Source organism: Planococcus citri, chromosome 5 (assembly GCF_950023065.1).
Source record: "Planococcus citri chromosome 5, ihPlaCitr1.1, whole genome shotgun sequence".
NCBI classification, from domain to species: Eukaryota; Metazoa; Arthropoda; class Insecta; order Hemiptera; family Pseudococcidae; genus Planococcus; species Planococcus citri.
The window spans coordinates 35200724-35228683 of record NC_088681.1 but is presented as its reverse complement, the minus strand read 5'-3'; the positions used below and the strand labels follow the sequence as shown (position 1 = coordinate 35228683).

At 33.6% G+C, this 27960-nt stretch overlaps 1 protein-coding gene across 1 annotated transcript; it reads right to left on the bottom strand.

Annotated features, from left to right (window-relative positions):
* Positions 1 to 259: 259 nt before the first annotated feature.
* On the bottom strand, positions 260 to 26596 carry LOC135847529 (histidine-rich glycoprotein-like). Its single transcript, XM_065367090.1, has 3 exons — positions 26217 to 26596; positions 5685 to 5853; positions 260 to 2565 (listed from the first exon to the last, which is right to left on the bottom strand). Exons 1-3 carry the CDS (start codon positions 26259 to 26261, stop codon positions 1388 to 1390), a joined length of 1392 nt encoding a protein of 463 aa, XP_065223162.1. The 5' UTR covers positions 26262 to 26596; the 3' UTR covers positions 260 to 1387.
* Between the last annotated feature and the right edge of the window lie 1364 nt (positions 26597 to 27960).

The window sequence follows — 27960 nt, the reverse complement described above, 5'->3', positions numbered from 1 at the left end:
AAAAAAAGTCTTACAATTTTTTGTTTTTCATTTTTTATATTGTTTCTCGAACTAAGTATAGGTTATTTTCTGAGTTTAGAATAAGAATTCCATAATTTTTCCAAAATTGTAACATTTTGATTATCCAGTCATCGTGTCAGGTCGTGATTTATTTCAAACTTGATTGCTCATAGAAACAAGAAAGCCATCTCTCTGCCCCCTTCCTTCTTCCTTCCTCCAAAACCACGTCTATTATGTTCAAAAAATTTAAGAAAAAAAAAACGATTTTTAATTGTTTCTATTAATACACACAAATAAATAAAAAAATATGTACAAAATACAAACAGAACGAATGTTAATTGCGTCCAAAACAAAAATCTTACTCGTAACATACTTAATTAACTTAGGTAAGTAAGTAATAGGCCTTATGAAACGTTTGCCTAATTTTTCATCATTTCGAAACAGAAAATACTGCTTTAAGGTGAAAAGTGAAAAATCAATATTAAAGACTAGTTAGGATTAGTCATTTACAAATTGGTTTAATGGATTAGGTATTTTTAAATAAAAGTAATACATAGTAACAATAAAAATAAATGAAACGTCAACTGGTAAAAATGTACATACATATTTCATCTATCAATTTTGAAAAAAATTCTGAAAAATCAATAACGTAAGTCGTAACGTTTAGAAATTACGTACTTATAGGTATTGTATTTTAGTTTTTAAATTATGAATATATGCTGCCTAAATAAAAATTCTACTCCAGACAAAATTTAACAGTAAAATGTACATACATTAGGAATAGGATTACTTTTGATACAAGTAAGTAGGTACATATTTTTACCTAACCTATACAATTCATACATAGGTAGGTAATTAGGTATGCTTCGTGTTATGATTAACGTGATACAAAAAATAATACCCTTTGATCACACTTGAAAAAAATGTCAAGAGATTAGGATATTGAGGAATATTAATAACCACACAAATCACAACACAAAGGGGTAAAATTCGAAATTCACGATTGAAGCTGTGCCCGGGAGCTTCGCGTTGCATAATACGACACGTGTAATAAAATTCTAACAAAAATACATCTTACATTAATTAGATTGAGCAACGCTCTATGGCCATTTAACTAAAAGTAAGAAATTAAAACTTTCTAGGTACCTATAGGTGTTGGTTCGAAATACACATAGATACCTTCTAATCATCAAACATGACAGAAGACTGCAATTTTCTTCTAGTTCAAGAAGACGCATATCCATAGTATCGTCGTTATAGTACCTTTTCTATCAATCATTTCTTTTATTTTATCAATATCTTTTCACATCACAGTTTCCAAACTTGATAATTCAACAATACGAAGGTAGGTCTGGGTAGCTAGTAGCCTAGGTAGGTATATATGAAATCAATTCTTGCTTTTCACCTTATCAACACGTTTCTTGATTTCAGTAGGATAGACGACTACGGGCGCCGGTAATAATTTATTAATTGGCATGACCGGCGTTTGTAAGAAGTTATTCATTGGTATAACAGGTGTCTGTACGAGCTTGGTGGCTGGTAAAATAGGCGGTATCACGGGTACGTTCGGTTTGATGAACTGTTTGAAATCGAATACCGGCGCTTTGACAGCGTAAGGTTTGAAATCGAATACAGTTTTGGTATCAAAAACCGATTTAGGAAATACCGGAGTATTGTGATCCGGGAAATTCATAAGCCAGGTATTTTTCTGACCTAGAGCTGGCGGTCTCATGACCCCTAACCTTAACATACTGCTTGAAAAATCTAAAAATCGTTTATTATAGCGACTTCTATCGGCGAACTTATTCTTGGCTGGTAGGAAATAATTGAGATGGTTGTTTATGGGTAACACATGAGCATTATCGCTACTACCGGTCGCGTAATTACCGTAAAACGGATCGCGATTACCTTCCTCGTGTACCTGATACTGGTGCTCTTCGCTGTGATGCGGATAATAAAATCCATTATGGGCATTATGGGCATTATGATGAGCGTTATTCAATTCTGCGGACTCGTGACTGTGACTGTGTTCGGAAAAATCGTAGTGTTGGTGTGCATCGCCGCCGCCGCCGCCGCCGCCGTAGCTTTGATGGCTCGGTACGTTCAAATGATTATCTTGGTTGTAAAAATGGTCGTGTTGGTCTTGATTTTGTAAATTTAGATGATTATCGTGGTTGTAAAAATGCTGCTGCGGTTGTTGATGATCGTCGTGCTGCTCTTGGCTGTGACTATGGTCGTTGAAATGCTCGTTCAAGACGCTCGACTCGGTGGTGTGAAAATCGTGATTTTGCTCCGCTTCGGACTTATGGTCGTTGTTTTCGTAAACCGAGTATTGTACAGGGTGTACGACAGGAACGTAGATGTGTGGTATTAAATGTAAATGTATCATGTGATTTTGCTTTTTAGCTTGTCGATCGCCCGACTGAATGGTAGGATGGAGATCGTTAGGTAAATCGTGTAGTTGCTCTTGCGAAGATGAGTCGTGTAGGCTGTTGGCTATGTGATGCAGCGATTCTGGATCCGGCAGGTCTGCCTGTGAGGGTTTGAATAATGGTCGCCAAGGGCCTGAAAAAATACAGCCATGTTATAAACGAAGTACGATACATAATCAGATGATTTTTCTAATAAAATCCTGAAAGCTCTCAGAGCCTTCCAGTGTCAACAAATCAGAACAATCTTCATCAAATTTTACAAAAACACATTTTTTGATAATTTTTCATGGCCTAGGTTTGGTGAATAACATCCCAACGAATCTCCTACATGTTGAGAGTGTTTTAATGAGGGTGAAGGACGAATTTGAAAAATATTTTTATATTTCAAGGATGGGAGAAGGGTCTGATCAACTCCGAGAAAAATTATGCTCAAGGTCTCGCAGAACTGACCGACTTGAAAACATCACTTTCAGATCATTTTGAAGCCTCCGGCGTGTTTCAATCATTCTCTAAAAAATTTTAATTGATCTTGAGACTCCAAAATGTTGTAAAAGCGGATGTTTTCAAATCGAGCGGTTATCCGGACACATCCTCAAAGAATCAGCATTTTTTTTTAAATTTACAAAATTTAAAATCTGAATAACAGTCAAGTACAGCAATTTTTCGAATGAAATTGAACAAAAAAGTACATTTTAAAAAAAAATTGAAACAACAATTTCAGAAGTTTTTATTTCTATTACTTAATTAACGAGTGCCTAAAAACTCATGTTCATAAAAAGCTTGTTTTGACTCTGCTTTTGGTATTACTTTAATACTTTGTCGTAGTTTCAATTGAAAAAAAATGTACTTGAATGTTGAATTTCAAAAGTAAAAAAATGTGTGTTTTTTTTGCTCAGTTTTATTCAGGTGTAGATAGGTATAATTTTTCAAAGAGGGTTTTGTGTTTTCAAATATGCCACTCTGAATTGAATTTTTTAAAAATGAAAAAAAAAATAGAAGCAATCTGCATGATGAAAGTATGAAATCAATGAAATCCTAAAATCATGTATGAAACTCGAATCATGTACCCTATCAGCGATCTAAGGGCATATTGATGATTCTAAATTTAACCCTCCGAGTACACTTACAATTTAGTACATCGACATGCCCCCCTGAAAAACATCATTCGCGCGTAAATTCGCGGAAACGTTTTCACGACACCTAAAAATTGACAATTTTCATACTTTCTAGGACTTGTCGGAGACGTAAGCGAACCCCCACGAAAAAAATGAACTCCACAGGGAGATTCAGCATCTCAAACTCTACCGATTGAGTGCTAAGGCTAAATTTTTAAAGTCGATTTTGGAGCTTTTAACCTGAGAAAAGTGAATTTTTAGCTAAAATGGCCCTACTTTGAGGCTACGTGGCTCAGGCCCATGATGTCGCGGGGGGCTAAAAATTTTTTGGGGTCGTTTCAACTCAAAACGAACCACATATGTGAATTTCAGAAAATTCCGAGACCTACGTTTTTTTTCGACCCACCCTAGTGTATTTATACCTTTGTGTTTTAGGTGACTCTTATTTTGAGCTTTCGCTTTTTTTGCGCTCGGACCTCCTGAAATTGTAGGATTTTGTGAGAAAATAATTCTCCATTTTTTCATTTTCTTTGAAGCCCAAAAAAGTTACACTGGAACACCCCCCTCCCTCCAAATAAAAAATTTAAAAAAGCCAATTCTTAATTCATGTGTAAATTTGTATATCTGCGTCATCGTTCTTCTAAATAATTCCCATTTCAAGAAAACCCTCTTTTCCTCCTCCTCCCCCCCGTAACGTCGGTCTTATTGTACCTATGGAGTGCCCAAAATTAAAAACATGAAAATCAAGTACTTACCTATAAAATAAATTCTAAAAATTATTTGAATAGTTCTCATTTCTGATGAGAACCTTTTAAATACTTGACCTTCTTTTCCAGAAAAAAACTCCCTCGTCTCATTTGCAATTTTAGTCTTCTTGTATAAGAACTCCAAAATGTGAAAAAAATTAGTAAAAAATTGTAGTATGGCAACAATTTTTTGAACAATTTTCACTTCTTGGCCACAATCTTTCTAAATAAGCCCCTTCAATGCCAAATTTTCAAAAAAAAATCTGAGTACAATTTTTTATTTTTGAACAATTTTTCTAATTTTGGAGTTTGTAGGAGTTCGACCTTATTTGGGAGACCGAGGAAGTTTTTTTTTCTCTCAAAAAGGGGAGAGTTATTTCGAAGAATCTTGGCACAGAGTTGGAAAATTTCCTTGGACAATGAAATTTTCAAAAAAAATCAACTTTTCTTTTGGTAAGTATCTTCTTTTTTCTTTGATTTTTCCAATTTTGGCGGACTTTATATAAGAGAACCAAAACAGCTTGAGATATCTTGGGAGAGTTTTTTTCTTGAAAAGAGGATTGTTTAAAAGAATTATGACGCAGAAACAGAACATTTCCGTCTAAATTTTGGTTTTCTTCACTTTTTCGATTTTTTTCATTACAATTATGACTTCTTGTATGACTTAATTTCTAGATGTAGGTAAGGGCCAAAATTCTCAGGATTTTTCTTTCATTAAAACCAACACCTAGAGGGAGGAAACAAAAAATTCAAAAGAATTTAAAATTGTAAAACGTGGATTCATCTCGAATGACCTTGAAAAAAAATTATACAAAAATTATAAAAAGATGGCTAAAGAGTCCTCTATTTCCAGTAGATTAAATTTGAGGGGGCGAAATTTTTCCAGGTCGTTTTGAGGTCAAGGCAACATTTAGACTGATTTCTGTCTCGTCTCATTTTCAAAAAGTAGAAAAGAATCACCAAATTTGTCATTTTTTTCTGTGGCTCATTCTCACCTGAACCGAAATTTTTAAATTTTCGACACACATATACCGACATCTTGGTCATATTCCTCTATTTTTTCGTCGCAATTCCTCGATTTTTTGTCCCTTTGTGGAATTTGAAAAAAAGAAACTCTTGGGAAAATATTTTCAACCCCCTCTGCTCTGCTATAAGAAGATTGTCTCTAGCTGATGGAAAATCTTCTTTTGAAAGATCTATAAAAATGAACATCTCCATCATTTCAATAGTTGTTTGACTCATCGAGATCTTTTTTTCTCGCAAAAAATTTCCAACATTACGATATAGGTACCGTTAAATTTACGTAAATAATCGAACACGTAGCTCTTCTTACAGCACAATTACAAAAATTACAAGAAGGTATTTACAAAAACACAGAAAAATGAACTCACCTTGCGAATTACAATCGCAATGCCCATCTTCGTGAAAATGATCGTGTTCGTTAATATGATTATGAGATTCGTAAAACGGCGTATGCTCTTGACTATCACTCTCCTCTAGAGCTCCATTTACAACCACAACGCCTTGCATCCATAATTCGCTAACCAAACATAACGTTACCTGAAACAAACACGAAAAAACATCATAACTAAGATTAAATGACCGTATTTGATCGTTTTACTAACAACCGCTTAATTAAAAATTGATTATCGTTTCGTTAATGGTCCTCGCGTCGTCGTTAATTATAAAACCTTTTCGTTTTCCAAAAAAAAAAAAAAAGACAACAACAACAGCACCGTATCATCGGAGTAAAAATTGGTAATTAAGTCGCATTTTTATTCCATACCAATGACATAATAAATTTTCTTCACATATACCGCTCGATAATAAACTTATTCATTGTCACTATCACTTTTTTTTCGCCATCATAAGTGTGTACATTTGTATCAGTAGGTATAGGTACATTTGAACAATAATATAAAACAATACTCCAGGGCGCGGTATTTTATGTAACCGGAAATAAATGCATTAATATATGCAATTGTCCAGAAACGTATCGGTGATCGTAAATTTAAAAATTTCGAAAAAGACAGCCTGGGAATCGAGACGTTTAAGTGTTTATTTAAACATTCTACCGCTTACGTGAAAGTTGCGTGGTTCAAATATTATAAGATATACCTACTTTTTTCCCTTGTACTTTTTGTAAAGGCTATAGAAGCTCCATGGTTTTATTACAAATGCACGTTCTTTTTTCATTTTTGGTGTCTGTGTAATAACTACCTTACCTATATCTACATACCTACCTACCTAACCTAAAACGATTTATGATAATCAGTGTAGTACCTACATAGTTGTGCTCTCTTTAACTAAGTATATCATATATTTGCCTTTCACTAAATAGGACCTGCGATAAAAAAGAAATTATTTACCTACTCGAGTGGCATAATATACAAACAGACAGTGGCAGATAGGTAATATATATATTGAGAAAAAACTTAATGAATAGGAAATCGTAAAAGAATTTCAAGATTGTACCCTAGAAGTATTCCAGCTTTTAAGATATGAACTATAATAAGTAGGTATGTAAGTATCTAACTATTTTCTACACCTTTAGGTCCAATTATCGTGATGATAAATGTAAACATTTGCATTTCTGAGGAAAGTTCAATAAAATATCCAGCAAGTGCGGTAATATAAAAAATAGCTCCAGAGGTACCTAGCTACCTACCTACCTAAATAACAAATGAGATTTTTTCTTTTTTTATCGACAAGGAAGTCATGTAAGATCATGTACTTTGATATCACAATGAATCTAGATAAATTACAACTCTATATTAAAACCATCAGGTATAGGTAACTAAAATTTTAAATGTCAAAGTTAATTTTTAGATTTTTGACGAATTTTTTTGAATTGAAAATAGCTACCTAGTAACTATGTACCATTTATTTCATACATTTCTAAAGCCCCCAGCAAGTTTTCAGTATTGGTTTCTGAAGAATTTTCAAATTTCTCTCATGCACTCAAAAGATCTTCAAAAATGCAAAAAAATGTTTTTTTTACAGTTTTATTGTCTATAGGTAATGACATTTTTTGATTGAAAATTTTTGTACTTGCAATACCTAAGGTATTACATGGTACATATCATGAAAAGCGCGCTCAAATACACCATCAAAACTTGGATTTGCGCCTTTGACAATTTCATCAGCTGTATTTTATAATTTTTGTGTTCAAAAAACTTGAAACACCCCATTTTGGGAACCCCTAATCCTCCCTTTTTAAAAGACTTATCGGGCTAAAATTAATGTTTTAGATTACGAGTATATCATTATACTAAAATTTCAGCGAAGTTATTCCGTAATTTTCAATGTTTTCCTAGCGACTTATACCTACCTACCAACCTACCAACCTACAGGGTGCCCAGAAATATCGAGCATCCCTAAAAAAGTTTTATACCAAAATACTTCGGTTGGTCACAGTGAATGATAATAATGATAGCACATGATTGGTTGTTGGACTGGAGAGATAACATTCCACCAATCATATGCATCTATTTCACGTTGCCAACCTATATTTTTAATGAAAAACCTTCTTAGGGGTGCTCGATATTTCTGGGCACCCTGTACATATACCTACCTCCTCACACCTATACCTATACGTTTTTAAAATCCCCCACAATCGAAGAAATGAACTTTATACGGACCTGAAATTCTGGATACCTAATTGGATATTTTGCATACTTTTTTGATTCAGTTTTGTTTGGAGCCAAAATTTTTCCGTTTCAAATTACCTATTTTTTAGACCAAAAGTCAGTAAATTAGACATCAGCTGAAAAAAAAAATCATTTCTCTTTTTTTCTCCGTTTGATCCTGCTTTTACTCAAACTTCTGCTTCCTTCGTATTCTTCATACATTTTTTCTCTGAAATTTTCCGATATTTTTATATTTCATTTGTAGATTTTTTGTCATTAATAATTTTCTAACAAAAAATTAATAATTATGCAAAAAAGTTGAGCATTTGAATAGAAATTTGTTTCTGTTGTTTGAAGGCTTTATTCGGCGGGGAAAATGAAGAATTAATAAAGAGCTATAGAGCTCCAGAAAAACACGGTGGAAAGAGGCAATTTTCCTCTAAAAATGTCGCATTTTTTGCGGATTTTTCACGAAATTTTTGAGATATTGAGATTACATATACAGAAGACGAAAAAATAATACGGCATGTTTATGTTCAGAACACTGAAAACTCACAATTCGTCTAAACGTTGTTGTTTCCAACTTCAATTTTCTAAACAAATTTGTTTTTTCGGAATCAATTTTTTTTAGAAAAATACAATTAATTTTTCAAAATTGAAGGAATTGTATTTTCTTTGTTTGTTTTTTTTTGTGAGAGGGGGATGATTTTCGAACAGGTATAACTATACATACTTTATTGCTTTTAATTTTGAGAACAGACTGAAAAAGGAAGAGATGCAATTCGTGACGTCACCGACATACGATTCATTCAGCATTCAAAGGTTTAATAAACCCAAACTGTCACGAAAATGTAATAAAAGTGAATCATAAATGTTTGTGTCTTACCAATTTTAAATTAAAATTTATTGCAAAAAATAATATTGCTGTAAAATCTGCAACTTTTGTGATTTTGTTCTGAATGCTTAAAACACGCGGAAATTCACACGGGTAAAACTATGTTCAACCCCCTCCCTCTTTTGGTCCTCCCCTTACCGCAAACATTTTTTTGTTGCTTTTTCTTTCAAGTTTGTCTTGTAACACTGAAATTCATGATCCTACAACTACATTATCAAGTGCCATTTCTCGAGTCCCCAGAACTGAAATTGTTACAATATTTCATGCTTACCCCCCCCCTTCAAAAAAATTAAGAAAATATGTACCTACAATTTATTCAGTTTTGAAAAATTATTGTTTTTTTCAACAAATTTCAAAGAAACTTTGTTTAGACAAATAAAGTTGGAAAAAACATGTTTCAAAGAAAAATTTGTAGGTTTTTAGTGTTTTGAACATTTAAAACAGGTTTCGAATTTGAATTTTTCCTGCGACGACCCATATCTTCAGAACCCTTTCAGGTACCTAACAACAATATGATAAAAAATATATTCTGACTAAAAAAAAATCCGGATCTATGATTTCATGTTGATGAATCTCATCTCAGTTACGAAGTAAGATAACTTCGAAGATCCAAAAGACCTCATTTTTGCATTTCAAAAGATGGGATAGCCTGTATACAGGCCTAATACATTTAACTAGTATGTTAAAATTATCTCTTCATCTGTTTACTTTAAAAATTATTTAAGAGTGATCACGATTTTTGGATCGCACTGTTTATTGAACTACATAAATTAAAGACAAAACAGCCGCTTAAACGTTTAAAATAGGTATCGGTAAGATTTTGATGCCATCGATGACGCATTATATTTGATCGCTTGCTCGAGAAGTTTTCGAAAAAATCAAGTAAGTATGGTATGCAGGTGAATTCGATATTTCGTCGATTCAAACTTTCGATAATTTATCAACAGTCTCGCCTTAAAAACTCACCTCATTTTAATTCTAATACGATTAAATTTCCAAAATTTTCTATGCCTACCTGTACCTTACCTAACTATTTAATCATTAGCCCAAACACCCAAAGGGTTCTAAAAGATACTCGTACATCATGACATGAAGATTGATAGATTGTTTGTTCATTTCTAAACTAGGTAGGTATGATATAACTTCATTATCATTTCATCAACGTCTTTACGTCTTTCTAACCATCAATCAGTCTTCTAGTGGGTATTTTTAGTATACATGATGAATACGATCTCTTCAATAAAATCATTGACTACTCATACATGAAGGTAGGTAGATATACATACGCAGACGTATCTGCTGAGGAGATATTTTTCAGATGCTTCGATACATCTGTCAAAATATAGGTAAAGGCTACATGCAATATCGCGTGAATTGGTCATCTGCATATCGGCGATATTTTACATAGTCTACATCGTGCATATTAGGTATAAACTATACATCTAAACTTGAACCATAATTACGACGTTTAGCCGAAAACTTCACCTTTGATTATTCCAACAAAGATGCTTTCAAAATTAGGTTAGGCAAACGCAGAGAAAGCAACGTATTCGTAGGTCTAGGTACGAGTAAGAGTAAACTAAGTCTACACGTCGAGATTCTCTTCGTACTCGTACTTATTCGATTTCGTACGATTTTCATCGCTTGAACGCCGTTATAATTGAACTTTTGATATTTCGAGTGCGCGTTAAATCATCATAATGATTACTTTGAAAAAAACAGCCAATAGGCTGGTGGTCAGAAATGATTTTAAAATCGTCGAAACCGTAACCATCTTGTAAAGTAATGTAGGTACCTTTTCCAACATACTGCCTAACTTACGTAGGTACCTATACTTGTATTTGTAGCCTACGTAGAGACCATGCACTTGTAAAAATGATAATTTGGAATTGAAAATTGAGAGAAAGAGTCGACACCTCCCACATTAAGTGAATTTACAATTATTAAGGTAAATATTTAAAAATCCGGCGTTAAATGAACATTTTGCATCAAAACGACTTGAGCAAACGTGTTACGCCGTCATTCATCTATTTATTAACATGGGAACCAAGACGTAATCATTCACATGATACACGTTTGTTTTTACAAAGCGCGAAGAAAAAAACCAAGCCGACATATAGTAGTCTGTAATATGTACTGAAAAACACACTGAAGAAAGCGAAAAGTGTAATTGCGACAATACTGTTCCTAGTATAATTACTACGTTTACCGGTTTATATACGTTCAAATTCTAGGCACCTCTACCATAGGTACGTATGTACCTCTCGTGAACGACGTTTCCCTATTTTTCTACTCTATTTTACACGTCACAAAATGCGTCAAACGATTCGTTACTTTACGTCGAGTACTTTGTACTTAGCGTACTCAAGTACGTATCGATAGAATGCGTAATAAAGTGCGCTCGTGCTCTGCGCTGTCAGAAAGAAAGATCTTCGTCGCGAAATTAGTCGTTCCGCGAAAGTTAATTGATCTCCCGCGCTTTTTGTAATTATCACGAGACTGACGCTATGGTGACGCTGGCCTGGCGGAGGTTGATGGAGGGAAATTACAAACCATCGTTTTATCATTTGGATGATGACGACGCCTCAAAGTCTCACAGATCTCTCATCAAAAGTTCTTAATCCACGTGCTCACGTGCATTCTACCTTTTAAAGCTTATCCAATTAAAAATGAAAAATACCCTTAAAAGAAAACCGACCACGTATCGACTCCATTCAAGGTGAATTTACAAAAGAAAATGCCCGAATAATGAGCACGTGTCTGTAGCTCTGTGAGATGCATACTTGGCAACCGGTCTCTCTTTACGTTAGCGTTCTCTCCTTAGGCTTTAACTAAATGAAAACCGCGATTATATTTCCAACAACTGTCCACGTCAACGAATCAACACAATGAATAAGGAAGAGTGAAGAGGTTTAAATACAATCTTGATGTCTCACTTGAACTTTAATGGCATTCTAAACGTTACAAAGAGCGCGGAACGTCGTTTGGAATATTTTACGTAGTTTTAAATGCGCGAATATGCACGCGACGTCGTCTTTGGTATGGCAGAATGCTCTTATTTATTTTTCAATAGAAAAACCATTAATAGATGCATTGTTGTTTCGATCTGTGACAAGGGAACGGAGTCCTATACGCACATGTGAACTTATTTATGGATTTATAATGAGACAACGTGTGAAATACAATCAATTCCAATCATTGGTATTGGTGCATCTCGATCTGGAACAATTTCCAATTTCAATAAATCGAAAAAAATAGCCAAAAAGCTATCAAATTTTTCGAGTTTTGAAATGCCTCATCTCTGAGGGTCTTTTCATGTATCCTCTCCAGATCCAGTGGCACTTGCGGAGATGAAACTCTATTCTCAGGGACTTATCAACTCAAAATGACTCGTCTTTTTTTTCATGATCTACCTATCTTCATATGCCTATATAAGTTCAGCCAGCTTATATTATGATTTGTTAGGATAGTCTATTTGAAGTTCCACTTTTTTGAGCTCCCTCCGCCCAAAGACATGGGATTTTATGAGAACCTAATTCATCCCTATTTCTTGATTTTCCCAAGGTTCAAAAAAAGTGGTTCTGGAAGTTTCCAAATGCTGACAAAAAAAATATGTAGGCTTAAAGAGAGCAGTTAAAAAAACTTTCATTGAAAATCGAAGGCTTCAATGTTCAACAAAATTATTTGAAATAAAACAAAAGTACTAAACTTACGAGTACCTGTTCGTTATTTTTCCTTCAGGGGTACAAAAAACAGAAAATTTTCAAAACAATGGAATCGGAAAGATATGTACAAATTTCGCAATATTCCCTCGAAAGGGGACAATTTCCCGACCCCGAAACCACCATTACATTTTTGAGATCGAATTGCAAAACCGATTCAGGAGTTCCCAAAGTAGTGAAAATTGAGCACCTCTGTTGTCACATGTTTCGGCCAATAAATCCTGACGAAACGGGAGTAGGGGGCTGGTTGTCTTCTTCAAATAACTCGTATTGGATCACTCTTGAAATATCTACCCACGACCATTCCTATTAGTGATACTCAACATTTCAGTGGTTCCCAAACTTGAACTTTTTAATTCCAAATTTCTCAAGTCACGAATTCGAACGAATATTGTCGGTAATTGAATTTTGCAAAAAATATTTCAAATAAAAAAGTTGCGGGATTTGACGACGATTTCAAAAATGTGTCATTTTTATTCTTATCATCGATAGGAGTCGTGATAAGGGGGGTGGAACGCCAAAAAACGCGATGTAGCAAAATTGCATTTGAAACTGAATTTGCATTTCTTACGAAATTATGAGTGTTTGCGAAAATTTATAAAATGACATGATTTTTGAAACCTCAAAGGGTATATTGAATTTCAAAATTTGAGGCAAAATTCAATACCAGTGCGTGACTATCTGATTTTGAACCGAGGTTTCGATTTGAAGGGCCTGTTTTTCAGGAGATCCTAAAATTGTACCCATTTTATTCCTACTTGCCTGAATGAAAAAAGAAGGGATCAACATGCCATTCTCTTTTATAAATAAGACATTAAGTATAAGAAATACAATCAATCATTTCTTCAAACTGTTTTAAAATCAAACCCGGAAACCTTCTCACATCAGTTCTATAGCTTCTGAAAACCACACAAGCTTCCCGCAAAGATGAAAAAAAAAACAATGACGCATAAAGAAAATACATATTTGCAATAAACACATATCTAAATAGGTAATAAGCCAGATATCCGTCGAATTTAATAGAACCTACACCACGATATTAGCCAATCCAATCCACATATCGAATAACCGTTACAGTATCAAAATGTGATCCGTTATCACCATCATCATCATCGTCATCATCAAACCGCAAATTCATAATACGAGTACTTAACAAATTTCACGTTAAACTACACACACACGTATGACATAAGACACGCGAAAAATATCTTAATGATGTAATCACAGATTCGTACTGGCTCTTCAGCTGCTCGAATTAAGACTCTTTATCCATCCACAAATTAACCGTGCGGTCATTTAGACATAAGTACGTACCTACAATACAATGAAATGTAGTCGGCTTTGCAGATCAAGAGGAAGAGAAGGTAGGTATATTTTATACGCCAAAATTACTCTTGGACAAGCGTTCAGCACGTTGTCGATTGTCGATTGTCAAGAAAATGAGACCCCGCAACAGTGTAATTTTATAAACAATACGAAGTTGGTATAAATTACATCTTTACTTATACGAGGATTTCTTTCTTTAAATATCTATCCGAACCTAGCACGAGCTGAAGAATTAAATTATACCTGGATTCATGGATACGTATACGTAAAGTATAGAATGGCAAGTTTCATATAAACTTTCGTAGGTACCTAATATATAATGTAGGTTTTTAAAAACCATGATTATAAGGTACGTAAACACGCGTCAAATTATCATGGGCGTATTTTTATTCTTTAAATCGATTAATCGATGACTTTTGGGTCAATCAAATTCACATCAACTTTCTCCCATCCCAGGTGCTCTTTTTTGCGACAAAAATAAACAAGAACCAGAGCGGTGCTTTTTTCAAAAAATATCAAATAGATTTTGAGGAAAAAATATACAGCTAAAAATAAATAATTTAATCATTTGATGATTTAAAAAAATTATGTGAATACTTGAGTTCAAAAAAGATTAACTGGGTTTGAAATAGACCAATTTGTTGCCACCTGAAGGAACTCTCCTTTTTGACCATTTTCCATGAAAAAATCAAAGTACGATCTAACTGAAATGAACACCTGAAATTCAATTCCTACCCTACTGGATTTTTTTGGTTTTCATCTTTTCAAAAATTACCTAATACCTATACCTATAATAGGCATAAAAAGTGTCGAAATATAAATTCAGCATTATTATAAGATTGAATTCACAGTGTACAGATATGAAGCCTTTTCGATCGATTCCGACAAAAAATTTCAAAAAATCGTTTTCTACCTGTTCAAATCCATTATTTCAATAAATTTTTCACAAACTGAAAAATAAAAAAATCCACTGGAAGCTCATCGAGCCTCTATCTACTGTAAATCTCAATTTAATCAAATCTGAACTTTCAAAAATTTTCCAAACATTGCAAAATAAAATTCAGCATCTAAAATTTGGACTTGAAGTGTACTTTTGGATGTAGGTAATAGGTTATGTAGATCTAGGTACGTAATTTCGATTTCTGATTTAAAATTCTGTAACAAAAATATTATACCTACCTACTCTTTGTAGGTATAAGTACAGCATTTTTTAATATCGATTCGAAATTCGTTATTCAAAATGGTCATTTACATTGATGAGGGATTCTCTTCCCACAGTCCCACACCCCTCGTTTTGATAAAAAAATTGAAAAAATGTCCAACTCAGGCTAATTTATGAATAAAATGTGCTGATAATCGAATAGGCTACAAATAAAGCACGCTCGCACTTTTAAAGGACAACCGTAATCCAAAATTAAGACAATATTTTTTATTCAATTTTTTTAAAATTAATTTTACGAGGACAACGATGAAATTATTATTAGATCATTCTGAAATAAAATTTAATCTTTATTATTGTTATTGTTGTTGTTTTTTTTTGTGATTCAATTATTGTCAGGTGTGTTTGAAAAACAGTCATAGTCCACATTTTCGAAGGCAAACATACATTTTTCAAAGTTTGAAACAATTATATGTAGGCAGGTATTATTTTTGTATTTTTTGATTAAGTATTTAGCAAATTTGAAGAGCAATTAACACATCGATCAAATCCAATTTTAATCTCCCAAGTTCGATGCTAGAAAGATTTTTCAGTTTATTAATTGAACACAAAACATCAAAAAGATTTAGTCAAATTTTTAACGCTCTGTTTCTCCGGAGACATAACCAAAAATATATTATTTGTAGGTACCTAACTCTCAAGGAAGCCTCTTGAACTGGCACTCTCCGAATTGAACGAAACTACTCTGGATCAAAAAACCATGTCTTAAAACCCCCATAATCAAAATTTCAGCGCCCAAAGTCCATTTTTGGATTTGTGGCAAATTTTTGAAAATTCAAAAAGGATGTTCAAAAAGGTTATTTTAAGGACAGTTTTAAGTTTTTCATGAAATTTTTTTAGAACAATCTTCAATTCAACTCCCACACATTAGCAACTGTGTGGGTACTATGTAGTTTTGAGCCATTCTAGAGCCTCCAGAGATTTTAAAATTTTCTTTAAAAAATATTCAAATCTCTTTCACCTCAAACATCCATCAAAGTTATAAGTCTTAACGTTCTATTTTGGTATCTTTCAGAGCGATTTCATATTTCTGGAAAAATTTAAAAACTCGCTGGAGGCTCCGAAAAAGTATAATTGAGAATTTTTTTCGAGTCAGGTGATGGTTTAAACACACCAGACGATATCATACCGAAGAAGCGCTCGTAGTAATACCCCTTCTTTGAAAATTTGATTTTTTCACATTTTCTGGAATTCACAAATTGATCACAAATTCACTTTTGAACTGACACTTCTGGAATTTTGCGGTAACCATCTCCACCTAAAATGGTCGAAAATGTACCCAATAAGCACTGACCAAAGTTATAGGTCCTAAAGTTCGTTGTTTGCCTTTCCAGGGTGATTTCAAGTCTTTGAAGAAAATTTAAAAATCGTTGGAGGCTTCAGAATGGTCTGAACATGGTAGTTGTTGATCTGTCGAAGTTTATAATGGAGGAATTATTCACACTGATTCACTTTGCTCCAAAAAATTACACTTAAATTTCATGAAAATGTTTAAAAATCGTCCTCAAAAAACAACGTTTATTGGATTTTTTAAATTTTCAAAAAATCGTCAAAAGCCCAAAAATGAACTTTAGCATTTAAAATTTTGTTAAGTGAGGTCTTACGACATGCTCTTTTGATCTATAGCTTGATTTAGTTCAAATCTGAGAGTGTCAGTTTAAAAGGTTCTCTTTAAAAAAAACCTCATCAATCAAGTACCCAGATAGGAACTGTCCGCTTTGAGCTTCAAAAAATCTCAGTCTCTTTTTCTGTAGATACTCGAAATATATTTAATTCTTTGAAATTGTTTTTCATCTGTCTACAATTCTACATATCTACCAGAAATATGTAATAATAAAAAATGCTACAAATTTTTTAATACTTGCTCAGAGAAAAAAAAATTTATGAAAATCGGTTTTACATTTTTCTTAATTTTATTCTCCAACTTAAAAAAATAAGTATCATGATTAAAACAATTCAAAAGTGGAGTACTCAAAATTTTTTTAATTCCTTGACATTTCATAAGCAGGTAAGTAAGACGATTACGTATGTATTATCTTCCTTCTAAATTGAATTTTTTTTGCATTTTTCATTTCAAACTTTTTTTAGCCTTAAGCATTACTCAAAAACAAAATTATATTTGAGAAATTCTCTATCTTCTGGAAGCTCTCAAAATTGTGTGGCTCTTCCTGTTGGTACCTACTACCTACTATACCTACTTAACGGGTATCTACCTATTTCTATGAAATTACTTTTGTAAATCATGTAAATAACAAAAGCTTAAATTTCAGACTTGAAAAACCAACGTGAAGCGTTCTATCATCCGCAGGATCTAACTACAGTTGCAGTCACACCTTCCCTGCAGAATAATAGGTAGTCCATTCAAAAAAGTATGATCACGTATAGTGAAAAGGAAAACTGTTTGAAAATGAACTGTACACGACTAATGTTATGTGATGTTTACATTTCCGCTAGCATGGTACCTACGTTCACGTTTTACAAGATTTTTCCAAAAAACACAACTCGCCTACTAGGTACCAAGTCCATTACCAATTAACATGGTGTCGTTGGGTGAAAACTATAACACGCGTAAGAGTACGAATATCCACAGCCAGCGGTATTGGTCGTGAGAACACCGGGCGCTTTGTTTGAATTCAATTCGAATTAACGGTATTCAATGGTATAACTGGAGCTCTTGTTATGTCCATCAAATGTACTAGGTATAGTTATGTGTGTGAGATAATACTCAAACGTCCAACACGAGCTACGCGACGGTCGCCGGTGGCCACTGGCCGTCCATCGGCAGCTGAAATTTCTCTTTTAGTAAAAAATCCATTAAGTAAGTCCATAGCTCGCGACACGAGTCTTCTTTTCCTAAGACACGAGAAAAACCGCCCATTGCTACCTTTTACAGTACGTAGTACGTACGACGTAGGTACGTGACTATCTTTTAAAGGAAAAAAGTAAAACGCCTAACAAACAGTCGAACCAAAGATCAACGATTGAAAAGCAAACAAAAAACGAATGAATTTTATTAATCGTCTTGACGCGCGTCTACAGCAGGCGAAATTTTTTCTCAAACTTCGTCAGCCTAATGTGTCAATGTTCCATTCACCTATAACGAGGATTACCGCCACTTAAACAACATTAAACGAGGTATTTAAATCACTTTCGCTGCTTCGATATAGGTACTATACACTATTAGCCAGCAATTAAACCATCTTCGACGCCCCCTTTTTTTTCACCTCAGTCTCTCTTTTTATCGCACGAATTACGTACTAATATCGATCGAAAAATAATGACATGAAATTCTTCTTAAACAAAATCAGCTACATTTATCATCGTATAAAAGTAAACATCCGAGCACGCGAACGTGAAAAATGGATTTACTTGACAGAAGAGATCTGTGTGCACTGTGCAGTATGCAATGTATGGTACCTGGGCGCCTACCACAGTTTACTCTGCCGATTGTACCTCTAATGATACTTACAGATAGAAAACATGCTTCCACGGTGTATATCGTGAACGCGATCACCATTCTAGAGGATGTGAAAAGTCGAAACCGTTAATTTTCTTTTCCGAAATGTATTTATCACTACTATTATTATTTAATGAGATTCAACTGCTGCATATCGTGTACGAACCGGAGCACGGAGCACAGTTCGTATTTTTGCGCCTAATTTGACGAAAAAAGAACCATTGTTAGATCGATCGTGACCATATTTTTCCGACGTAGGAAATTTCCAATTTCCAATCCATTATGGAGTTGAAATTTTTCCTAGGACTGCGATTTATACATCGTTTTTTTTCGGTGCGTATGTGTGTAACTTTGGGTGATTCTACATTAATTATGCAATATATCGCATGCATATAGGTAAAATCATTCTATTGAAAAAAAATCAGGCACAAATTTTGCACACCCTCGTACCCTCATTTTGCTGTAAAGGAAATTGTGATTTCAGGTTTAAAAAAAGTCATACCTATTCATCACCAAGTTGACTAAAAATGTTGAAAGAGCATGTAGACGGGTTTTGAAATTAACTAGTGAAAGTTATCTTTTGGGGGCAAAACCCTCCTGAAAAATTGTCAGATCGCTACCTAACCCGTAACCCCTCCCTAAGGGAGTGAAATTTACATTTCTGTTGAAAATTTATATCTTTGGCTTTCGCAGATTTCAACTTAATTTTCTCAAACTCGCAGGGATGTGAGACACCTCGAATTTGAACCTTTCTCAATTTTTCTCTTGAATTGCGTTAATTTGGGTACCACTGACCACCCTTTCAGGTGGCTCACTGGGCCAAAATTCATGTCCATATTAATATCAACTCAAAATACGTCATGCAATTCCGACTTCAAAAAATTAAAAATTTTCGATGTTTTACCTGTGGTTAGAGCATTCTTTCAAATTGAAAAAAATCTTACTTTGATGAAAATGAGTGGGAGAAAAACGAAAATTGTTAATTTCTCTGAAATTGCAACGTATGACGTGTGCATTTGGGACTGGATCGATGCTACCTATAGAATATTGAACTAGAAGTTGGTATAGATTGAGCCATTTCTTTCAAAAAGGTATCAATTTCTTTGACTATACACTTGCTTAATCGCTTGAATTTCAGTTACAAAACCAAACGAATTTCTTTTCCAAGTTAATTTTTGGAAGTTGACACTATGATTGTTCAATTGTGTCTTATTCATGGTTTTTGAATCGGTATATTCAAAAGACATTTTAAAGATCTCGGCGTATTTTTGGGATTTTTATAATTATGAAATGAATGAATTAAAACAAAAAATGAAATAGTACCCAGGTAATTTTGCTTTTTTAAGCTTCTGATCATTTTTAGGAAGTTTTGGTACATCAAGAATTCAAGATATTGATTTAAAAATATGAAATCAATATTTTTTTTCAACATCGATGTTTGAGCGAGATTACAATCTGTTGGGTTCACATTTTGGTTCCTTGAATCATGTAAACATGAAAAACCTTTCAAACAAGAGTTAAGATAGAGCATCAAAAAATAACTTTTTGAACGCTTATAAGAGGAATACGAGTGTATTTCAAGTAGGTAGGTATAGTATTTCAAAAAAAAAACACACATTTTTGAAAAGGATTGGAGGTTTTCTAATTTAAAAAATACTTCTATTTTCAAAGTTTACATAATTTTTCGTTTTTTTTTTGTTTTTTTTTTTTTTTTTGTAACTTCTAAAAATACTTTTTTACAAGTTTGTAGGTACGAATTGGAAAACAAAACTGTTATTACAGAAATAATTTTCAAAAAATATTCCTAAAAAATTTCAGATTTTGTAGCACACTTGAATTGAATGGGAAAATAAAAGTTTCAGAATCAGGCATTGAGAAATAATTAGGTACTGAAAACAAGAAAAAGAGAGATTTAGGTACCTATTTTGGGAAAATTAAGCCTTCGGAATGAAGATAGTATAGCTCATAGTCATAACTTTGCTCAACTCGATAATTATTAATTATTAATAGGTATATACCAGAATATGTGATTGTCTGATTGAAAATCAATTGTGGTACCCACCACCCAAGTATTGTTTTAAACCTCCGAAAACATCAAATTTCCAATGGCACGAAGTTTTCACTTTTAAATGCGTTTGGCGTTGAAATGAACGTAAAGTTATACCTAATGAATAAAAAAAATGTCGAAAAAATTGATGTGTCACTTGAAAAACCAGTAATACCTAAGTTAGTAATTTAGATACACTTTGAAATATCTCAAGGTTTTAGAAAATACCTACGTAATTCGAAGTGAATTTTTTAAAAGTGGCCGGAAATCGATGAAGTTTCGTTTTTTTGGACCCATGTTTTCAAAAAATGTTTGCTTTTGCTTCGCTCTTGCTTCGCTCGAGCAGTAATTTTACCTCCATTTTCATAAAATCATCAAATATCACGAAAGGTTTTCAGAAAATTACCTACTTCTAATTTCGATTTTTCATGTCTAAAAATCTATTGGCTACGCCAGAGTAAGTTTGGGTACTTTGATTCTATCGCTCGAAAGTGCTGTTTAATAAACGATAGCTAAGCACATTTCACGAGTAAGTATTTAAATAATAAAATGTTGAATTATTTTGTTTTTGAAAAAATTCAGCTAGCGAAGAGCGTTTTAATGTGGCTTATTCTATTGATTCTAATTTTTACGAATAGGTAAAGAAATGTTGCCTAGGTACCGGAACCTATACAGGCTTAAGGTATTAATTTTTGAATTTTTAAAATTACGAATTCATAAATATGCACAAATTTTGTATCGATAATAAGTAGCCAAAAGAGCTGCCTGAATGAATCATAATTTGAAATTACATTCTCACATTTGTTTTGACAACCAAATAGTCACGACTAAAAGAAGAAGAAGAAGTCACGATGAAAATTGTTATCCATATACGAAAAGAAAATATGAAATACCTACATAAATGAAAACAGTAGACAATGCTATAGCTACACGTAAAAAATTCAATTGCATAAAATTCACGATCAACATCTTAGTCACAAATCACGACGTTTAATTTCGTCCATATTTTTTCGCTTTCATGAGAGCCGATAAATATACACCTGCTTCGTACAATACATTATGCATTTATGAATTTAGATATCCGAGAAATAATTAAGCTCGTATCTGCTTCAAAACCGGTAACATCAATCTGCATTCTCATTTTTCAATACATACATGTAATGGCAATACATTTCTTTGAGAAGGAAAATTTTTGGGGAAATTCCATTCAAGAATATGGATATTTGAAATACCTACCTACCTACCTACCTGTTCATCAAATTTTTAACGAAATTATTTACGAACCATCAACCAGTCACCTGTGCTGACCAAATTGTTTTAATGTGTAAAACTTACTGATTTTTACAAAAATTGACTTTTGATTTTTATGCAAATTTTTTCAACTTTGAAAATCTCATCATAAAAACAATTCTTCCGAAGACGCCAAAAATCGTTCAAATTAAACTGATAAATGAATAAAATTCTTTCATCAAACAAAAGCACAAATACTTTCAATACCTAAGGTACATATAAATCAAATTTAAATTTAATGAAACGTCAAACTACATACGTATCTCAATAGGCACTTGAAATAGGCTGGTACTTATTTAAACTACCCAATCAAGCTCACCGCAGTCATAAAACATTTCTCCAAAACATCATGCAAATCTTATTTGATCACGATAAAGACGACATTTCGAAAATACACAATATATATAGGTACTCGAATATAAAGAGATATATGTACCTATAGACCTGCTCATGAATATACGTATAACCTGGAAAAATGAAAACTCAAAAGTCATTACAGGTTGACAATACCTACATACGACAATCATTTCCATACATACAACTCACTAATGGTTTTTTCATTGTCAACACGAGTTCATCCAGCAGATACGTAGGTATAGGGACCGATGTATAAAAACCACATCAATACGGTCATTATGCAAATGAAAAATATATAACAAGACAGTAGCGATTTTTTGCATAATGTTCAACCTGTAAGTAAGTAAACGTCTATGTACAATCGGAATTAATCAATCTATTTTGTAGATCCGGTGCGAGCTGGTCATTAGAAAAGGAAACGGACGATTTTACTTTTGAGATCACGGTTTACTATTAGTGACTCTGTAGTCGTAGTCCACAGGCTTGAAAAAAACCGCGTAGGGAAGAAAAAACAGGAAATTGTAATTTTGGTTGGCGAAAATATCCGTCAATAGGACGAGATCCGGATCTGTCATCGATCATTTCAAAAATGTAAATCATTTGATCACAAATTTCAAGACATTTTATCAAAAGTAGGTAGATCAATTTTTTTCGATTCCGATTTACCTACCATCGAGTGATTTTGAAAATTTCTCAATGTTGGAAAATTTTTGCTTTAGGTGGAGACGACCTCGAGTAGATACTTCATCGTATTCGATGTTCAACTTTCAGAAATGGTTTATTTCGTGAATTTCATGTTTATCCAAATTTAGAAATACATATGAATGAGATATTTTGATCCACAAGCTAATACGAGTATTTTATTTTCACACACAAATAAGGTTTTGAGAAAATACTAAACAAGCCATCAGCTATTCGCTGATTACAAGAGAATTTTTGCTGTTTTCAAATTTATTTAAAAGGATTTAATCGGAAATTCACAAAACAAAATACTAACTATAGACATCAATACGGTTCAAACTTTAAAATTTTTACACTTCCAATTTTTGTCGATTCATCAACATTTTCTTCTTTGTCGTCAAGTAACTCGTCCTCATCTACCGTTCCAGCCATTATAACATCGTAAATTTTTCGCTTATATGTATACGTTTTCTTTTTGTTGCTAGCATTGCACTGTTCTCGTAAGAATTTAAACATAGCTCCAGTATTTCCATTTTCTATATCCATTTGTTTTATTATGTCTAAGAAAGTGTTGCGCAGCTTCGTTTTTAAAGTAACATCGGTTATCTGGTTGTAATGAGACTTCAACAATTCAAACAGTGGATCGTCGTCACCTGAAAGTGGTTCTTTATGAACCACTGACAATAATTGAGTCATTATTGGCGACTTTTGGGTCTCTTCGACGTCATTTTGGAAAGTGGTTTCCAAAAATTCGAAGAACCCGGCATCAGAATTTTTTGCATATTGCTTAGCATTTTAATAATTAAAATGCTACGACGAGGTTGACGACGACGACGACGACGACGTTGACGACGACGTTGACGACTATGAAAAAGTGATTACAATAGAGTTTTTTCGCGCTTCGCGCAAAAACTCTAAAAATGCAATAATGTGACTGTATTATTTTATCGCATGCAATAAGACCTAATACCTATTTACCTACCCTACTTGAAATATTTATAAAAGAGTCAAATTACTGATGATTTCTTTTTCCTTTCCTGAAATGGTGAAAGCCAAAACCAAAAAAAAATACTATTGTAAAAAAAATTAACTTTTTAAAAGAATTCCAAAATTTTTAAAAATAAAATTCAAAAATCTTTCAACTTGAACAGAAATGGTTGTTTCATAGCTTGGCATCCACAAAACAAAATTAATTCATTTTCCAAAAATAATTGTACTTGTAAGTATAACCATTCATAATACCTACGTGAAATTAAAATTTTTCAAGTAGAAAAATTCAACTCGCTCTCCTCATTCCTCCTTTTTCTCCCATTTCAACAGACACTCAATTCAAAGTCTGAAAAATGTGTATGTAGCAGATCTGTCCTTGATTTACCTCTTCCTAAAAAAATGAGAAAATGTTATGTTACGTGTAGATTTTTACTAATTTGAGGTTGCAAACAAACGTTTACTCATTTTTTGGATTCAACCCATCAATCCTCACCTCAATTTTCACATACGAGTAATTTAATCCAGTAACAATAGCCCAGCTCAAATTTCAGGAAATCCGTCTGAAATAGACACCTAATTGGTAATCCAAATTTGGCAATACATAATTAAAATTATAAAATATGTGACGTAATAAGTAAAGCGAAAAGTATAAAAAAAATAGTTATGAGTAAAATATAAGAAAATATGAGCAAATTTCTTTCCACAGAAATGGAAAATATGTTTGGTGTCATTTTTTGGGAATTTTAGTTGATTTGAGATCTATTTTTCTCATTGAGACCTGAACTTTATTTTTTTGAAAAAAATTATGTAAGTTACACTGGAAATTTTTGGGAAAAAAAGTTCCAAATTATCAAAGCTTCTTTCAACTTTTAATTATCTTAAAAAAATAATACAAACTAAGGAGAGCCTTGATGTACCTACCAACCTTCCCTCTCCCTCTTCCATTGGGTTCAAAAGGCATACCCAAACACAGCACTAGGTACATACCTACTTACTACCTATACTTGACATAAAATTCTATTTTGGTATAATTTCCTTCCCTTGCAAATTGATAAAATTCAAATTGTGCATTCGAGCTCGTAGTTTCCAGCAAATAAATCGTTAATAATTAAAAAATTGCTATTTTTAAAATTTCAATTAAATTTTCCTTACAATTTTTCCAAGGCATAAAATTGCATTCGAAATTTCTAAAGCCTTTTCACCTCTTCTTTCAAAAATAATGAGAACTTCAAAGATGCCCAAATTCTCCCTATTGGAAAACATACTCGAAATTTTTTTTTTATTTTTAAATCAAGGTAAAATTTGAAATCCTTTATTAAATTTTCCATACGTTTGTCTCATAAGTAGGTAAGATACATATCTATCAACAGCTTCACCATTACTCGATCTATAATCTACGTAGTTAAAAGTATAGGAATCCAATTTTCAACGCTTAATAGGCATAAATACAGATGACATTTTGACATGTCACAATGGTTTGATAACAACATCGACACAATCGATATATCCGCAATAAGTAGGTAGGTATTAATAATCGCTTATTTTTTCAATGTTCAAAAATTAAGCAGTCGGCCGTAAATAATAGATAGAATGAAGTGTGAGTAATTTACATTTTTTTCCCCACATTTTCCTTTTTACTCGTCGTACATTTCCATTTCGGCAGTATAATGTTTATAGTATTTGTGTAATGATCGAGAAAAAAACGCCTGTTGATCGTCATTGTTCATCATATACCTACATTATTCGAGAGAATATTCGAACGATTCGTCAATTTTTAACACGACTTTATAGCTACCTACTGATACGTTTAGAAATTAGACTTTTCCTTTCAGCAACAATGTTTTTCTTTATTTTTTCATTTATTTATCCTATTGATTTTCTGACATACATTTCCTCCAGTGCGAGATGCCATTGATTTATAGCAAAAGGAAGGAAATAGTCATTAACCTCAAAGTCTTTGAAACGTCAATTGATTTAGCGAGAGAAATTCAATTCGGCGTCACCTTGGCAAAGAAGAAAATAATCTAAAGATATGTAGAATATTCCACGAATACCATCGATTTATGATTCATTCGACCGAAAATACTTCATCGATGATGACAAATATGTGACAGTTTCGCGCGTATTTTGAATTTATCGATCGAAAAGGTGACCGCGAAATTCACCTGTGACCTGATACTTGGAATATTACTCACGAGAACTTGAACTTGCACTTTCACTATGGCATCAATACACAAAAAATCTTTCCAAAATTGAAAATTTCTCAAATTAAAGCAAAAATAAATTTTCAAAAATGCTAAAAATACTCACGACACTATGCACCAACGAAGGAACCGGTGACGATATGAACCCCATTCCATTCGAAATAGTTATTTTCTAATCACTGAACTGTAAAGGAAAACAAAAACAAAATAGTCAATTGCGATTGCAACTGCACTTAAACTCGCAAATAAATCGAGCACTCGGATAGTAAAAAAAATTCACACCGAACACTATCGGCGGCGGCGTTTTCATATTCTCGTCCGAACATTTACCAGAACGATCAAATCAGAACCCGACGAACTTATCAACGTGCGCCTCGACTTGAGATGATAATATGCAATGCACAGTGCAACAGCGAGCTTGGCGTTGCGTCGCGACGCGGCAGCTCGTTATTAACCCACTTTTACTATCAAACGTCGACCACCAGATCTTAGCCGCGTATTAATTCGTTCCGTATATTTATGCGTGTGTCTTTTGATAAAAGAGTACCTAACATATTGGTCAAATATTGTACGTATGTGTTTTCTGCGGAGGACGCTTTCGCGTTCCATTAGAGTCGTATGTCGCTTGTGTTGTGTTGTGTGGGAAATACAGTTCCGGTTTAAATGACAATACCAATTTGACGGTGCCTGACGCGAGGTACAGTGTACTAAGTCGTTTAGCAATGTATGAGCGAGATGTTACAATTCGCTCGGGTATAGGTATCGGAGAATTTGGATTTACCTGATCCTAATAAGAAAACCGCGGGATCTTGTTGGTATTGGATAGGAGGAGATTTCCATGGATGAGAGGAAATTGTTGAGAACGTCCAAAATCAAAATTTAGATCAACTTTCAAACTTGATTTTTCAGTTACCTATGCTCGTGTACCCCTACAAGGGATCTGCCCTTCTAAATCGGGTGGGGTCGGATAAATCTATCTCTTCAAACTATGGACAAGCAAATCAAATCTTGAAGCTTGCATGACCTCCAAATTATGAAATTTTAATTTGATTTTCGGAGCTCACATCACTTCCAAATTATGAAATTTTAAATTCATTTTTGGAGTTTGCATAACCTCAAAATTACAAAAATTAAAATTCATTTTTTGAAGCTCACATGACCTCCAACTTACGAAATTATATTTTGCAGTTTTGGGAAGCCAGAGACCAGACAAGTGAACAGACAACCTTGAGAGGCCCGGCAGGCAGACGGGTCAATGACCTAAAGAGACCAGAAAGCCAAACTGGCACAAAGACAATCTCAAGAGGCCAAACGAATAGGCCAATGACCTTGAGAGGCTAGACAGATGGGCCAATGACCTTAAGGAAGCGGACAGACGAGCCAATGACCTCAAAAGATTAGACAGACAGGCGACCTTAGGAAGCCACAGAGACGGGTTAACGACCTGTAGAAGCTAGACAATCGGACAGACGACCTTGGGGAGTCATATTGACGAGTCAATGATCTTACGAATGCAAACAAACGACCGTGGAGAGCCAGACAGACGGCTCAATGATCTTAGGAATGCAGACGAACGACTTTGGGAAACCAGACAGATAGATCAACGACCTTAAGGGAGCAGACAAGCAGGCAGACAAGCTTTGGGAAACCAGACACAGGCACACAGGATTTTCAACCTTTCAATGGAACCCCAAAATACGATCTTGGGTTTTCATGATTAATGGTCTAGGTTGACGCACAATCTGATGTACAATTTTTTGGAACTGCACTATTTTTTCGAAACAGTTGGGTTTAGGTTAGAATGAAAAAAACCACGATTTTTTTTTAAACACCGCCTCTTTGAGACCATT

What these genes read in the sequence shown, in the direction of transcription:
- LOC135847529 (XM_065367090.1), bottom strand. Translation starts at nt 26,261, where the DNA reads ATGGGGTTCATATCGTCACCGGTTCCTTCGTTGGTGCATAGTGTC. An exon ending in CTTCGTTGGTGCATAGTGTC is followed by an intron (nt 5,854 to 26,216) that starts GTGAGTATTTTT and finishes TGTTTGTTTCAG; the next exon opens with GTAACGTTATGTTTGGTTAG. An exon ending in TTGCGATTGTAATTCGCAAG is followed by an intron (nt 2,566 to 5,684) that starts GTGAGTTCATTT and finishes GTATTTTTTCAG; the next exon opens with GCCCTTGGCGACCATTATTC.